At 40.3% G+C, this 16,926-nt stretch overlaps 1 protein-coding gene across 3 annotated transcripts in view; it reads right to left on the bottom strand.

The window, feature by feature from the left end:
- The window catches only part of NDUFAF1 (NADH:ubiquinone oxidoreductase complex assembly factor 1), a 28,902-nt gene that overhangs the window by 6,123 nt on the left and 5,853 nt on the right, over positions 1–16,926 (bottom strand). The window contains exons 3-5 of one of the 3 annotated variants that reach the window (XM_043555615.1): positions 15,276–15,390; positions 13,798–14,443; positions 9,367–9,552 (exon numbers count right to left, since the gene is read on the bottom strand). In XM_043555615.1, the coding sequence (XP_043411550.1) occupies positions 9,367–9,552; positions 13,798–14,373 (762 nt within the window). In that variant the 5' untranslated portion in view covers positions 14,374–14,443; positions 15,276–15,390. The remainder of the gene's footprint in view (positions 1–9,366; positions 9,553–13,797; positions 14,444–15,275; positions 15,391–16,926) is intronic. The other 2 variants (XM_043555614.1, XM_043555616.1) reach the window with 2 other exon arrangements.

Here is a 16,926-nt window from a genome sequence, read left to right as displayed (position 1 = left end):
CAAGAAAATAATTAAGGATATTTACTTCAGAGTTTGGCACAACAGTGAAAATCTCTGAAAACAATCTAAATGTCCAGTAATAGAGGAACAACTAACTAAACTATTTATATAGTAAAATATCATAAAGAAATTTAAAATGATATAAAAATGTATCTCAGCAGGAAGTTGTATATGAAATTCAGTGAACAATATATGTTATAAAACAGCACTGACACAATAACATTTTTGTTAAAAAAATTTTTTGAGGCGGAAACAGAAAAATCTGGGGGGAGGGGCCAAGATGGCGGAAAAGCATGGAAGTTTTTTTTGCATCTCTCATCCCTGAAATGCAGCCAAATCAACCATAAACCATCTTGCACACCTAGAAAACTGACTTGAGGATTAACACAACAATCTGCACAACCTGAACCACAGAACTGCAAGGTATGCAGTGCAGAGAGGTAAAATGGAGGAGGGAGAAACCACCAAGGGCAGGGAGCTGTTTTTGCTGGCAGAGAGAGCACAAAGACAGGGGGAGAGTATAGGAAAAGCACCCCCCTCCAAAAGCAGCTGCAGAGAAAAAGGAAGAGTGGAAACAGCCACAAGGGTCTAAACAAAAAAGGGAGAAAGGAGAGGGCTTAAATTCCATTAAGACTCTAAACAGCAGGAGTGCAGAGTCTGAAACTTCATAGCTGGATACCTGATGGAGCTCTGGTGGGAAGAGCGAATCCCCAGGAGCAGAGTGAGGTCCAAGGGGTCCTCAGGCCACACGAGGAGAGGCGGTTCCCCTTCTGGGAGGACATTTGGTAGAGGCTGTGCAGCCTCCCCACAGGCAAAGGTCCCAAAGGACCCCAGAGAATAACAACATTCCCTGGTGCTGGAACAAGGTCATTAAGGGTGAAGCCTGGTGCCAGATGTGTGTTGTTATTTACCATAATCCCTAAAACACTGCTGCTACACAATCATGCAAACTTTCTGGGATGGGCTGGCACCCAGCTGCAGTCTCTGGGCATCGACAGCAGCACAGTCTGTAGAACATTCCTAGGAGCAGGCTGGAACCCAGGCATTGCTCAGCGAGACCCTCCCCCAGAGGGTCTGAGCAGGTCAAAGCTGCAGTCCCTTAGAAGTGAGGTGTTGGGAAACACAGCCCCATCTGAGATAAAACTCAGGAGGGAGGTGCCACCTAGCAGCCTGACGGCTTGGTCATGGACAGTGTAGAAGTGGGGAGTGGACAGAATCCCTAGTCAAAGGAGGGATGCTTGATTGCTAGTTGGGGAGAAATGGGTGATGCCATTTTCACCCCACACGCCTGCACACACCACAACAATCCACCCCAGTAAGGCAAGCAGCGCCATCTAGTGGAGAACAGAGTCATTCACTAAGCCCCACCTAACTAGGCCAACCGTGCTCTTCAGGAACACAAGTCTCTCCACCAGCTTAGTTTACAGATTATACAGTGCTTCATCATTTGACTTCTACAGGAAACCAGATGTAATTTCAATAGTATTTTATTCTGTTCGCTGGCCCTTTTATTCGATTTTTTTTCTTTTCTTGAATACAAGAGAAAGAACTTATTTTCCATTTTTATTAAAAATATTTTTAATTTTTTCTACGATATTTTTTACTTTTTTGTAAATTTTTAAAATTCTATTTTACTTTCATCATTTCATTTTATTCTATTTTATTGTATTCATTTTTTCAAATTTTCAAACGTTTTCCTTTTTTCTTTCCCATTTTTTTCTTATCTTTCCCTTTTTTCTCTATCAAGCTCTTTCAACAACCAAACAAAAACACACCTAAGATCTACCATCCTTCATTTGATTTCTTTGTGTTGTTTTTAAATTTTTTTTCTTTTTTTACTTTATTAATTCCTTTTCTTCCTTCAAAATGACAAAACTCCAAAAGAAAGAACAGGAAGAAATGAGAGCCAGGGACTTAATCAACACAGATACAAGCAAGATGTTTGAACCAGAATTTAGAATCACAATAATAAGAATACTAGCTGGAGTTGAAAATAGATTATAATCCTTTTCTGTGGAGATAAAAGAAGTAAAAGCTAGTCAGGATCTAATAAAAAAAATGCTATAACTGAGCTGCAATCGTGAATGGATGGCATGGTGGCAAGGACGCATGAGGCAGAGCAGCGAATCAATGATATAGAGAACAAACTTATGGAGAATAATGACGTAGAAAAAGGAGGCAGCTAAGGCAAAAGAGGACAAAATAATAATTACAGAATTCAGTGACTCATTAAAAAGGTATAACATCAGGAAAACCTGGGTACCTCAGTGTTAAGGTTAAGCATCTGACTTCCACTCAGGTCATGACCTCACAATTCATGAGTTCAAGCCCCGCATCAGGCTTTGTGCTGACAGCTCAGAGTCTAGAGGCTGCTTTGGATTCTGTGTCTCCCTCTCTCTCTGCCCCTCCCCCACTCATGCTCTCACGCTCTCTCTGTCTCTCTCTCTCAAAAATAAACATTTAAAAAAAAGAAAAAAAAAAAAGGAGTAACATCAGAATCCTAGGGGTCCTAAAAGACGAACAGAGAGAAAAAGGGAAATTTATGTGAGCAAATCATAGCGGAAAACTTTCCTAACCTGGGGGAAAGACACAGACATCAAAATCCAGGAAGCACAAAGAACTCCCATTAGATTCAACAAAAACTGACCACCAGCAAGGCCTATCAAATTCACAAAATACTCAGGCAAGGAAAGAATCATGAAAGCAGCAAGGGAAAAAGAAGTCCTTAACCTACAAGGGAAGACAGATCAGGTTCACAGCAGGCCTATCCACAGAAACTTGGCAGGCCAGAAAAGAGTGGCAGCCAAGAATTCTTTATCCAGCAAGGCTGTCATTCAAAATAGAAGGAGAGGTAAAAAGTTTCCCAGGCAAACAAAAATTAAAGGAGTTCGACTACTAAACCAGCCCAGCAAGAAATTTTAAGGGGGACTCTCTGATGGGAGGAAAGATGAAACAAAACAAAACAGAACAAAACAAAAAATGACCAAAAGCAACAAAGAAACTCCAACTCTACAGGCAACATAATGGCAATAAATTCATATCTTTCACTACTCACTCTAAACATCAATGGTCTAAATGCTCCAATCAAAAGACACAGGGCAACAGAATGGATAAGAAGACAAGATCCATCTATGTGCTGTTTACAAGAGCCCCATTTTAGACAGATTGAAAATAAGGGGATGGAGAACCATCTATCATGCTAACGGTCACCAAAAGAAAGGTGGAGTAGCCATGATTATAACAGACAATCTAGATTTTAAAATAAAGACTGTAATAAGAAATGAAGAAAGTCATTACATCATAATTAAGGGGTCTATCCACCAAGAAGACCTAACAATTGCAAACATTTATGTTCCAAACGTGTGAGCACCCAAATATATAAATCAATTAATCACAAACAAACTCATTGCCATAATAGCAGGGGACGTCAACACCCCACTTACAGCAATGGACAGATAATTTAAACAGAAAATCAACAGGGAAACAATGGCTTTGAATGACACACTAGACTGGATGGACTTAACAGATATATTCAGAATATTTCACCCTAAAGCAGAATACACATTTTTCTCAAGTGCACATGGAACATTCTCCAGAATAGATCACCCTCACAGAATAGATCACCCTCAACAAGTACAAAAAGAGCTGAGATCATACCATGCATATTTTCATACCACAATGCTATGAAATTTGAAATCAACCACAAGAAAAAATTTGGAAAGGTAACAAATACTTGGAGACTAAAGAACATCCTACTAAAGAATGAATGGGCTAAGCAAGAAGTCAAAATAGAAATTAAAAAGTACATGGAAGCCAATGAAAATGATAACACCACAGCCCCAAACCTGTGGGATGCAGCAAAGATAGTCATAAGAGGGAAGAATATAGCATCCACGCCTTCCTAAGGAAGGAAGAAAGGTCTCAGATACACAACCTAACCTTACACCTCAAAGAGCTGGAAAAAGAACAGCAAATAAAACCCAAACCCAGCACAAGACAGGAAATGCTATCGAACTCCCCCAGAAAACAGTAGAACAGATCAATGAAGCCAGGAGCTGGTTCTTTGAAAGAATTAACAAAATTGATAAACCCCTAGCCAGTTTGATCAAAAAGAAAAAGGAAAGGACCCAAATAAATAAAATCAAGAATGAAAGGGGAGAGATCACAACCAACACATGCAGAAATGCAAACATTAATACGAGAATATTATGAGTAATTATATGCCAATAAGATGGGCAATCTGGAAGAAATGGACAAATTCCTAGAAACATATAAACTACCAAAACTGAAACAGGCAGAAATAGAAAGTCTGAACCAACCCATAACCACCAAAGAAATAGAATTAGTAATCAAAAATCTCCCAAAAAACAAGAGTCCAGGGCCAGATGGCTTTCCAGGGGAATTCTACCAAACATTTCAAGAGTTAACACCTATTCTCTTGAAGCTGTTCCAAAAAATAGAAATGAAAGGAAAACTTCCAAACTCGTTCTATGAAGCCAGCATTACCTTGATTCCAAAACCAGACAAAGACCTCACTAAAAAGGAGAACTATAGACAAATTTCCCTGATGAACATGGATCAAAAATTCTCAACAAGACACTAGCCAACTGGATCCAACAATACAGTAAAGAATTATTCACCACAACCAAGTGGGATTTATACCTGGGATGCAGAGCTGGTTCAAGATCTGTAAAATAATCAATGTGATACATCACATCAATAAAAGAAAGGACAAGAACCACATGATCCTCTCAATAGATGCAGAGAAAGCATTTGACAAAATACAGCATCCTTTCTTGATAAAAACCCTCAAGAAAGTAGGGATAGAAGCATACCTCAAGATCATAAAAGCCGTATATGAAAGACCCAATGCTAATATCATCCTCCAATGGGAAAAACTGGGAGCTTTCCCCCTAAGGTCAGGAACAAGACAGGGATGTCCACTCTCACCACTGTTATTCAGCATAGTATTGGAAGTCTTAGCCTCAGCAATCAGACAACACAAAGAAATAAAATGCATCCAAATCAGCCAGGAGAAGGTCAAACTTTCACTCTTCACGGATGACATGATACTCTATTTGGAAAACCCAAAAGATTCCACCAAAAAACTGCTGGAACTGATCCATGAATTCAGCAAAGTCGCAGGATATAAAATCAATGCACAGAAATCACTTGCATTCCTATACACCAATAATGAAGCAACAGAAAGAGAAATCATGGAATCAATCCCATTTACAATTGCACCAAAAACCATAAAATACCTAGAAATAAATCTAACCAAAGAGGTGAAAAATCTATACACTGAAAACTATAGAAAGCCTATGAAAGAAATTGAGGAACACACAAAAAAATGGAAAAACATTCCATGCTCCTGGATTGGAAGAACAAACATTGTTAAAATGTCAATACTACCCAAAGCAATCTACATATTCAATGCAATACCTATCAAAATAATACCAGCATTTTTCACAGAGCTAGAACAAATGATCCTAAAATTTGTATGGAACCAGAAAAGACCCCGAATAGCCAAAGCAATCTTGAAAAATAAAAATGGGGGCGCCTGGGTGGCGCAGTCGGTTGAGCGTCCGACTTCAGCCAGGTCACGATCTCGCGGTCCGTGAGTTCGAGCCCCGCGTCGGGCTCTGGGCTGATGGCTCAGAGCCTGGAGCCTGTTTCTGATTCTGTGTCTCCCTCTCTCTCTGCCCCTCCCCCGTTCATGCTCTGTCTCTCTCTGTCCCAAAAATAAATAAACGTTGAAAAAAAAAAATAAAAAAAAAATAAAACATTTAAAACTCTTTAAAAAAAAAAAAAAAAAAAAAAAGAAAAAGAAAAATGAAGCTGGAGGCATCATAATTCCAGACTTCAAGACGTATTACAAAGCTGTAATCATCAAGACAGTATGATACTGGCACAAAAACAGATCAATGCAATAGAATAGAGAACCCAGAAATGGACCCACAAAAGTATGGTCAACTAATCTTTGACAAAGCAGGAAAGAATATCCAATGGAATAGTCTCTTCAGCAAATGGTGCTGGAAAACTGGACAGTGACATACAGAAAAATGAACCTGGACCACTGTCATACACCATACACAAAAACAAACTCAAAATGGATGAAAGACCTAAATGTAAGACAGGAAACCATCAAAATCCTAGAGGGGAAAGCAAGGAAAAACCTCTTGGATCTCGGCCACAGCAACTTCATACTCAATATGTCTCCAGAGGCAAGGGAAACAAAAGCAAAAATGAACTATTGGGATCTCATCAAGATAAAAAGCTTCCACACAGGGAAGGAAACAATCAGCAAAACTAAAAGGCAACCAATGCAATGGGAGAAGATATTTGCAAATGACATATCAAATAAAGGGTTAGTATCCAAAATCTATAAAGCACTTATCAAACTCAACAACCAAAAACCAAATCATCCAGTGAAGACATGGGCAAAAGACAAACTTCTCTACAGAAGACATCCAGATGGCCAACTGACACATGAAAAAATGCTCAACATCACTCATCATCAGGGAAATACAACTCAAAACCACAATGAGATACCACCTCACACCTGTCACAATGGCTAACATTAACAACTCAGGCAACAACAGATGTTGGCGAGGATGTAGAGAAAGAGGATCTCTTTTGCACTGCTGGTGGGAATGCAAACTGGTCCAGCCACTCTGGAAAACAGTATGGAGGTTCCTCAAAAATTAAAATAGAACTACCCTATGACCCAGCAATTACACTACTAGGTATTTACCCAAGGGATACAGATATGCTGATTTGAAGGGGCACATTCACCCCAATGTTTACAGCAGTAAACACTGGCTATTGACAATAGCCAAAGCATGGAAAGAGCTCAAATATCCATCAATGAGTGAATGGATAAAGAAGAAGCGGTAATATATGTGTATGCGCATGCGTGTGTGTGTATATGTGTCTACATACACACACACACACACACACACACACAAAATGAAGTATTACTTGGCAATCAAAATGAATGAAATCTTGCCATTTGTAACTACATGGATGGAACTAGAGGGTATTATGCGAAATTAGTCAGAGAAAGACAAGTATCATATGACTTCACTCATATGAGGAATTTAACAGAGGAACACAAGGGAAGGGAAACAAAAATCATATAAAAACAGGGGCACCTGGGTGGCTCAGTCGGTTAAGCGTCAGACTTCGGCTCAGGTCATGATCTCACAGTCCATGAGTTGGAGCCCTGCGTCGGGCTCTGTGCTGACTGCTCAGAGCCTGGAGCCTGTTTCAGATTCTGTGTCTCCCTCTTTCTCTCTCCTCCCCCACTCATGCTCTCTCTCTTCTCAAAAATAAATAAACGTTAAAAAAAAAATCACATAAAAACAGGGAGGGGGTCAAAACATAAGAGACTTTTGAATATAGAGAACAAACAGAGGGTTGCTGGAGGGGTTATGGGAGGGGGGGATGGGCTAAAAGGGTAAGGGGCATTAAAGAACCTACTCCTGAAATTATTGTTGCACTATATGCTAACTAACTTGGATATGAATGAATGAATGAATGAATGAATGGAAAGAAAGAAAGAAAGAAAGAAAGAAAGAAAGAAAGAAAGAAAGAAAGAAAGAAAGAAAAGAAAGAAAGATAGATCTGGAAGGTACACACCAAAAGTATTTTACCTTTGGGTGGTGGTTAATTTTTTTTCCTTTTTGGGATCTTCCAAATTTTCTGTATGAAATCCTAGTTTTAATAATTCATTATATTGGAGCGCCTGTGTGGCTCAGTCAGTTAAGCATCCAACTTTGGCTCAGGTCATGATCTTATGGTTCGTGGATTTGACCCCTTATTTGGGCTCTGGGCTAACAGCTCAGAGCCTGCTTCAGATCCTGTCACCCTCTCTCTCTCTTTCCTGCTCACGTGTTCTTTCTCTCTCTCAAAACTAAACATTTTAAAGTAATAATAATTTGTTATATATACTATTCATATACAAGTGTTACATATGTAGTAATTTTTTGCTTATGTAACTATATTAATGCAGAAATATGCATCAAGTGTCTGTTATATGCTAGGCACTGCTCAGGTGCAGGGGAGACAGCAGGGGAGACAATACAGACAAGGTTCCTGCTCTCAGAATTTACAGAATTTATGTTCCAGGGGTGCAGGGTAGAAAGTGATAATAAAGAGACAAGTGAATGAACAAAATAATTTTACTTAGTGATAAGTTCTATGAAAAAAGTAAACAGGGTAGTGTTAGTGACTGGGTTAGAGGATACAACTCTAGCTACAGGGGTCAGGCATCTCTGAGGCCTTTTGAGCTGAGAGGTGAATGACAAGGAAGAACAAGCAGGTGAAAAGCCTACCAAGCAGATACAACATGAAGTACACAGGCTCTGAGATGGAGGTGAGCTTGTTGGGTGTGATACACAGAAAAGGGGCCAGTATGGAGGAAGAAGGTAGGCAGGGAGACTGAGGATAAAGACGGGTCTGATACTGTAGGCCCAGTAGACCATGTTAAGGAGTTTGGACTTTATTCTAATTGCAATGAGAAGCCACTGGAGGGTTTTAAGCATGTGACTGATGTAGTCTGCACTATGTGTTAGATCACTCTGGCAGCTGAGTGGAAAGTGAATTTTAGGGGGCAAAACCATGAAGAGGCTGCTATAGTAAATCCAAAGGTCTGGACTAGGGTGAGTGGGAGAGATGGCTAGAATGGTCAGACTCTAGGTACAGTACAAGTGACAGAATGTGCTAAACAGACTATATGTGGGGTAAGGGAGAAAGCAATCTAGAATGACCCTTAGGTTTAAGTATAAGCAAAACAGGGACTTTCTTTGGAGTTTATGTATTAAAAACCTTCAGTAGACAGAAGAAAAGAATGGGAAATTGAAATTCATTCCCTTAATTTCTACCTCTTTTCCTCTAGGTGAACATTTTTACCTTCTTAAAGCTTACTCTCACAAAGTAACAGTGCCTTATATTACCAAAAAATGAATAAAAATTTTGATTGTAAAATATGAAGTATTTATTGCTCCTAAGAAGACTTTCTCCTAAGCTAGGGATACTAGCTTAATAGAGTTGCCTGGAAGAGGGGATGTGGTGGAAACTTAAGAAGAAACATCTACTTGGGCACAGAGCAGAGATGTACCCATGATTTACCATGGACCTGGCCATATCCTTATGAGAAATATTTACTGGTTAGGAAACTAACATTTATATTAATTAAAGAAAAAATCACTTATATAAATCTCACCCCTAGATCATCTTCCTTCTTTCTCTTTCCACACCTTCCAGAAGGGATTAATAAGGAAAAAAACAAAAACAAAAAACTACAGGATAGCCATGATTTCAAAAGACTTCATTTTCATACACAATAAAGACTTATGCTGTTACCTTGACCTCCTGCCAGTAGGGCCCCCCACGGGTGAACATGAAGTAACTGTACATTTGATTCTTCCTCTGGATTATATCCGTGTCCTGTCTAATATTCACCATCCAAGGCCGACCATCTCCACGTACACGGAGATACAGAGTGTTGAACTGGGACCAATCATAAGACCTCTTTCTCTCGAAAGGGCCCTAAGGTGCAGAAAGGAAAATTAAGTTCATCTCATTTTCCACCACTAGCAAAATTAGTCATCTTTTGAAGTATCAAAAGGATCCACTGGCATTTTTCTACCTAGTTTTCCCTTCTACCATAAGGAGGCAGATAAATCTGGGGATTATTTTTTTAGCATAAAATACTGACATAGTATTTATGTTTCTCTTTTTTTTAATGGTCACTTATTTTGAGATAGAAAGCATGTATGCATGCACAATTGGGGGACAGACAGAAAGAGAGAGAATCCCAAGTAGGTTCCACACAGCACAAAGCCCAACGCAGGGCTCAAACTCTTAACCTGAGCCGAGATCAAGAGTCAGACGCTTAACCAAATGCACCCCCCAGGTGCCCCGTATTTATGCTTCAAAGGTAATGTTCAGGACATGATTGGCCCAGGACAGTGTTGATATGTGGTAGGCACTCATATGTATCAATGAATGGAAATAAATTTCTGTATGTACCTTTTTTCCCCTGGTCCTATCAAGTAATGGATTCTGAGTGGGCAGCGACAGCTGCCTTCCTATAAATCAGAAAACTATGAAAGAGCTCGAGTTTTAAAATCGCTATTTTATAACAATAGCTACCATCCACTGAAAACCTACGTAAACACTGTGAATGCATAATTTCATCCTCACAGCCCTCTGAGATAGGTACTATCATTGTGTTCCAGCTTACAAATGAAGAAACTGAGCACTCAACTAGGAAATGGTAGATCCAGTGCCATTTAATTCCAAAATCTATATTTAAAAAGAAAAAAATTTTTTTAATGTTATTTATTTTTGAGAGAGAGAGAGGAAGACACAGAATCTGAAGCAGGCAGCAAACAGCCCGATGCGGGGCTCGAATTCACGAAATGTAAGATCATGACCCGGGCTGCAGTCACTCAACCAACTGAGCCACTCAGGTGCCCCTCCAAAATCTGTATTCTTAACAACTACCTATACTGTCTCTCATGGAAAATGGAACTTAGTGTTAATTTAAAAAGGTGTTTATTTACAGCATTCTCAAAGGTAATCTGATTTCGAGAATAGCAATGCTCAGATATGAACTATCTTACTTACTAGCTGTGTAACTTTAGACAAGTTGTTAACTCTCCCAAAGCCTCAGTTTCCTCATCTATATAATTAGGATGACCACGCTTTACAGGATTGTTGTGAGGAATTAAAGGGATATATGTATATACATGTATATATGTATATGTACATGTGTATATATATATGTACACATATATATGTATATATATGTGTATATATGTATATGTACATGTATATATATACATATATATATGTATATATATACACACACACACAAAGTAGCAAGAGGACTGGCAAGGCACACTTAATAAATTGTATCGCCTATTTTCATTACTCCGCAGTGTTTATCCAGCCATAGAATTATTTTCTACTGTGGAATGACCAAATCCATTCTGTGGATTTCAGGCACTGGAAAGAAAAAAAATCTTTATATGCATACTTGTCTCTGAAAGAACACATACCTTTCTTTCTCATCATTATCTGGAGAGAGGGACCCTGGTAACTAACATTTGTCTTTCTCCTTAGAGTACAATACCCAAGCAAACATCCAGAGGCTATGGCCAAGGCCAGGCATGAGAGCCTGTCCAGGTAGCCCTGAAACAACACCCAGTCAGCAAATTTGCAAAAAGCCATAGACTGGTTGTGAGACAAAGGAGCTAACCTAAGTAACTCTAGAAAATAATGTTCTGGTGGGAAACTGTAAAACTAAAGACAAAGGAAACTATATATACCCAGTGTACTCTAGTTGGTAAAGTTGTTTCTCACAGGGTTATGGGTTAAAAGTTCTGAAACTGCTGGGGCGCCTGGATGGCTCAGTTGGTTAAGCATCCGATTTTTTTTTTTTTTAATTTTTTTTTTCAACGTTTATTTATTTTTGGGACAGAGAGAGACAGAGCATGAACGGGGGAGGGTCAGAGAGAGAGGGAGACACAGAATCGGAAAAAGGCTCCAGGCTCCGAGCCATCAGCCCAGAGCCCGACGCGGGGCTCGAACTCACGGACCGCGAGATCGTGACCTGGCTGAAGTCGGACGCTTAACCGACTGCGCCACCCAGGCGCCCCAAGCATCCGATTTTGACTCAGGTCATGATCCCATAGTTTGTGCTTTTGAGCCCTGCATCAGACTCTGTGCTGACAGCTCAGAGCCTGGAGCCTGCTTCAGATTCTGTTGTCTCCTTCCCTCTCTGCCCCTCCCCTGTTCACACTCTCTTTCTCTGTCAAAAATAAACAAACATTAAAAATAAATAAATAAATAAAATTTCTTTAATTAAAAAAATTTAAAAGTTCTGAAACTGTTTTGCATGCACACTGGGGTTGAATTAACAGGTAAGTTGACGGTAACTAATGGGAGACAGGTTTCTCACATTATTACAGTACGAAGTTATAGATAAGAGGGAGAAGCTGAAAATGAACCACATGGTACTATATTAGAGTCAGCACGGTATGAATTCATATTTGGCTTGTACAGAAATAGTTACAGACGTGTTTCCACGATTGGTATACATCCCTGTATTTCCTGCTGTGTCCATTGAGAGGTCCTGGAAGTACTGTCAACCGAGTAGCAACAAGCATACTCAGCACCCAGATCTGGGTTTCTAATACCATTCTCCAAAAAAAGGCATCAGGGCTCTTTTGGGAAATGGCTAGTTCTAGGTCTGGGACAGAGAAAATACAAAATGTGCTTAGAGCATCTTATAGTGCCAGAAAGTTCTAAAAAACAAAAAAATGGAGGCATGTCAAAAGGACAAAAACCAACTTGAAAGAGCTTCCAATGGCCAAAGCTGGAACAATTTGAGCAACAAAATAAATAACATAGCACTGGATTATAACCCGAGGTACGAGTCCATACAAAATGACTGGCTGACTAAATAAAGTCGGAGAAAAACAAAACTTCTTCTCTGAAGAATACCCAATAATATATGAAAATACCATCCCTTTAAGGAGACAGAACTTAACCCCATGCCCTGCTCCCATGCCTTGAATGTAGGATGCTCTTAGTGACTTGCTTCCAAAGAAGAGTATGGAAAGAAGAAAAACAAATAGTAACAACAGAGTAATCTGGCAAACACTATCCTGACCAGGGGATCAAGGTTAACACATCAATGATAAGTCACATTGCTAGCATGTACTCCTGATATGATGTGATGAAAACAGTACCTCAGCTCTGTGGTATTCTTCCTAAAAATCCAAAAACCCAGTCTTACAAGGAGAAAAAACATCTGAAAATCCCAAATTGAGGATTATTCCACAAACTACCTGACCAGGATTTCTCAAATCCTCAGGAAAAATAAGGAAAGACTAAGAAACTATTACATGGTAGAGGAGCCTAAGGAGACATGACAACTAGATATAATGTGGTGTCCCGGCTGGGATCCCGGGACAGAAAAAGTACAAGTGGAAAAACTACTGGAATACAAATAGTGTCTGGAATTAGTTAACAGTAATGTACCAATGTTGGTTTCCTAATTGTGACAAATGTACGAAAGCAATGTAAGATAGCAACAATTGGAGAAGGTGGGTGAGGGGCATATGGAGCCTTCTGTACTATCTGCACAATTTTTCTGTAAAACTAAAACTTTTCTAAAATAAAAAAGTTTACTTAAAAAAACAAATAAAAACTACATGCTGACCTTACATCCACCCTAATGAACCTCTGGCCATCACAGGGACTGTGGTCTATTAGAGAAGACGCATATCTCCCGAGATCATTGTTCAAACATCTGACTTCTCAGAGCTCCTCAAACATAAGAATGTCCCACCCTGACCCAAAGTGATGCCCAGAAACAAGTGCCCCCTCCTCAGGAACCGCTTCCCCCTTATGCTTTTGCTTTACACCTGTGCCCCGTAGTTACTTAACCCCACTGACACAGATGACCTACCAGGTGTTTTCACTCATAGAAACAAAAGCTATCTGTAGGGGCAACTGAGTGACTCAGTTAAGCATCCAACTCTTGATTTCGGCTCAGTTCATGGTCTCACAGCTCCTGAGTTCGAGCGGCACAATAGGATTCTCTTTCCCTCCCTTTCTCTCTGTCCCTCCCCCACTCGTATTCTCAGTCTCTCAAAATAAATAAACTTCAAAAAAAAAGTATTTTGTTTAAAAAACAAAAAAAGCTATCTGCTACAGTTCATACTACAATGAAATTCACCCCCGTTCACTGGAAAACTGAGGCTCTGGGACTTCACTTACCCTTGGAATCCTGGATATCATTGCACAGTACCCACTGCGGCCACTTTCCCCATCTTTAGGCGCCTCAGAGCTCAGAGTTCCATACAGCAGTGCACTCTGATTATTCTTGCCCATTTTCAGGAACACTTCACTTCTGCCTCCAATTGTCTTATCAGAAGTCACCATCCACTTATCTAAGTCCTCTTTTCCACGGAATTGCCAGACAACCTTGGCTTGTTCCAGCAAGACCTCATGCAGAGGGCGGCCTTCAGGGCCGATCCAATAATTCACAATATCATCCTTCAAACGCCTACAGTGGTTCTTTATTTCATCTTTAATTGCCTTATCAAAACTAACTTCCGGCTTTTCCTCTGGAGAGGTTATATCCAAAGCAACTTCTCTCTGGTGATGTCCTTGCAAATCCCCTTCAGTATTCCTTTGAGAGGAGGTTTTGCCAGGAGCAGCCACAGGTTTCTGAAGACTACTAGAACAATAGTCTGCAAAGCGATTACCCAAAAATGGACATGAGGAAACACTTGGCTTCAGGCATTTTCTGAAAATATAAGCACTACTCAGAAACTTGTGAACCAAAGCCATAGTAAGATAAAATGTAAATTTCTCCCTGGGCTACAAAGGAAAGAAGCTTCAGCAAATAGCTCAATTCCACCTAGAAAGGAAAAGACATTGAAGAGTTACCAGGGTAGCAATGACTGCATCACAATTTCAAATTCAACAAAGACATGTGTTGTGAAATTCATGAACTTATTTTCTAATTCTATAAACACTTCCCCAGGGCCTACTATGAACATAAGCCTGTTTACGCAGTATATAAAGAAAGTATCCCCCTGCCTCGTGAAAAAATGAGAAGAGGAAGAGAAACACAGGCCCCCTTCATGGAGTTAATTATTACCTCAAAATAATTCAAGTATATACTTCAAAAGGTTGTGTTGACCTTAAACCAAATTTTTATGCTGATTCTTATTTTATTTTTATTTTTTTAATTTTTTAAAGATTATTTACTTTTTGAGAGACAGAGCATGCGTGGGGGAGGGGCAGAAAGACAGGGAGATACAGAATCCAAAGCAGGCTCCAGGCTCTGAGCTGTCACCACAAAGCCCGACGTGGGGCTCAAACTCACAAACCTGAGATCACAACCTGAGCCGACGTCAGACGCTTAACCGACTGAGCCACCCAGGTGCTCTTATGCTGGATTTTTAAAGAAATCATTGATACCTAAAATAAAATACTCAACTAATTCACTCCAAGACCTAGGATAACTGACAACATTTTAGCACTTCATCTATACAAACAGGGACTACAGGGTACATTGTATGTGGAGTCAGAAAATATGCCCACTTATTAGGTTATGAACATTGTGAATATTGGCAATTTCATACGGCTAAACCTAATAAAGCTCTTTATCCTCTGGTAAAGCTATTAATCTTTTGAAGCCTCCATTTCCTCAGGAGTAATGCTGTGTTAACACCTCCTCTACTTACCATAAGGTATTCTTCTGAAGATCAGATGGAATGAAGGCTACAAGAGCATTCTCTGATCCAGTAAGGTTTTCAAACCACCTGGCATATATTATCTCATTTAAGGCACACAAGGCTCCTGTAAGACAAGCCAGGGAGATATTTCCTTTCTCTAGGAAACAGACACCAACAGGTGAAATGATTTGCCTAAGCTCACACTGCTAATCAGCATGGAAGCTAGAATTAGAACCCTAGCCTTGAGTCCTTCCACTAGATGCTGCTGCTTCTAGTAAAAACATCAGCAACACAAGTTCTATAGCTCTAGTAAAATAACAACTTTGGCTAAACAGTTCTCTCTCCTACTTACTCCAGCTACCCCTAAGAGGAAATAAAAGATGCAATGCCAATTTCTTTGTCTTTCTCCTATCTTGGCCCAAAGACCAGGAGAAAGGAAAAACAAAAACAAAAATTCATCCACTAGTCAGAACATGGTGCTGAATGAGGAAATAAACAGAACACGAAAAACTTAAAAGAAAAAAAAAGCCTCAAAAATGCCAAAATCCAACAATCTGTCTCACCTGCTTCAACTGCCTAGTAGTCTACAACTAAATGGCGCCCAGACCACCCTAACTACAACCAAGGAGTGGTCAATCGTCTAGAGTGCCCCTCCTCCCTCACTCCTCACATCAGGGGAATCACCACTTTCTTTCTTCTAGAACACTGCACTCTGCTCCCTGCCTCCAGGCTTGCTGCCACCACCTCTACCTCATCCCACCTCTCCGCATCTAGAAGGGCCTAAAACATAAAACTGATCATTTATCTTCTCTGATTAAAACACATGTGGGGCTCCCTCATGGTCTTCAGAATAAAGGCCAACTTTCTCCACAGGGTCTAGAAGACTCCACATCTGGCCTCCATTCATCTCCCCAACCTCACCTCTAGTCACATCCCACTCTCTACTCCAATCCTCGCTAAACACCTGTGGTCCACCAAGTGCCAACCAGTACTCCCTTCTCTGGGCTTCAGTCTTTGGCTGATTGCTGTTCCTAGGCCAGGAATGCCCTCCACAGATTTTGCCTAGTTACCTTATCCTTTGGAACTCAGCTTCAACATCCCTTACCCCTCCAAGAACCCTTCCTTGACGATTCAACTTCACCAGCACCTGCATCCCTCTAATGTAATCTTACTGCATCCTGGGCTTACACTTTCCCTACTACAGTTTACTGCAATTTCTTCATTAGTCTCTTCCATCAAGACACTCCAGTCTGGCGAGGGAGACCATCCTCACTGTGGTACTTCCAGCTCCCAGGATGGTGCCAGGCATGCAGGAGACTTGTAATATATGTTAAATAATACCTCCACAATTCCCCACTTCCTCAACCGGTGTCTTGGTTCAGGGTCTTATTGCTTCTTACCAGGACTACTGTAACTTCCCAAAAAAGGGCTTCTCAAACTTTAAGTGCCTATGAATTGGGGCATCTCAGTAGCTCAGTGGGTTAAGCATCCAGCTTTTGACTTTGGCTCAGGTCATGATCTTGCGATTCATTAGTTTGAGCCCCGCATCAGAATCTGTGCTGACAGCTAAAAGCCTGGAGCCTGCTTCGGATTCTCTCTCTCTCTCTCTCTCTCTCTCTCTCTCTCTCTCTCTCTCTGCCTCTCCCCCACTTGTGCTCTG

This window comes from Prionailurus bengalensis, chromosome B3, assembly GCF_016509475.1.
Source record: "Prionailurus bengalensis isolate Pbe53 chromosome B3, Fcat_Pben_1.1_paternal_pri, whole genome shotgun sequence".
In the NCBI taxonomy this organism is placed as follows: Eukaryota; Metazoa; Chordata; class Mammalia; order Carnivora; family Felidae; genus Prionailurus; species Prionailurus bengalensis.
This window is presented reverse-complemented; position numbering and strand designations above follow the sequence as displayed.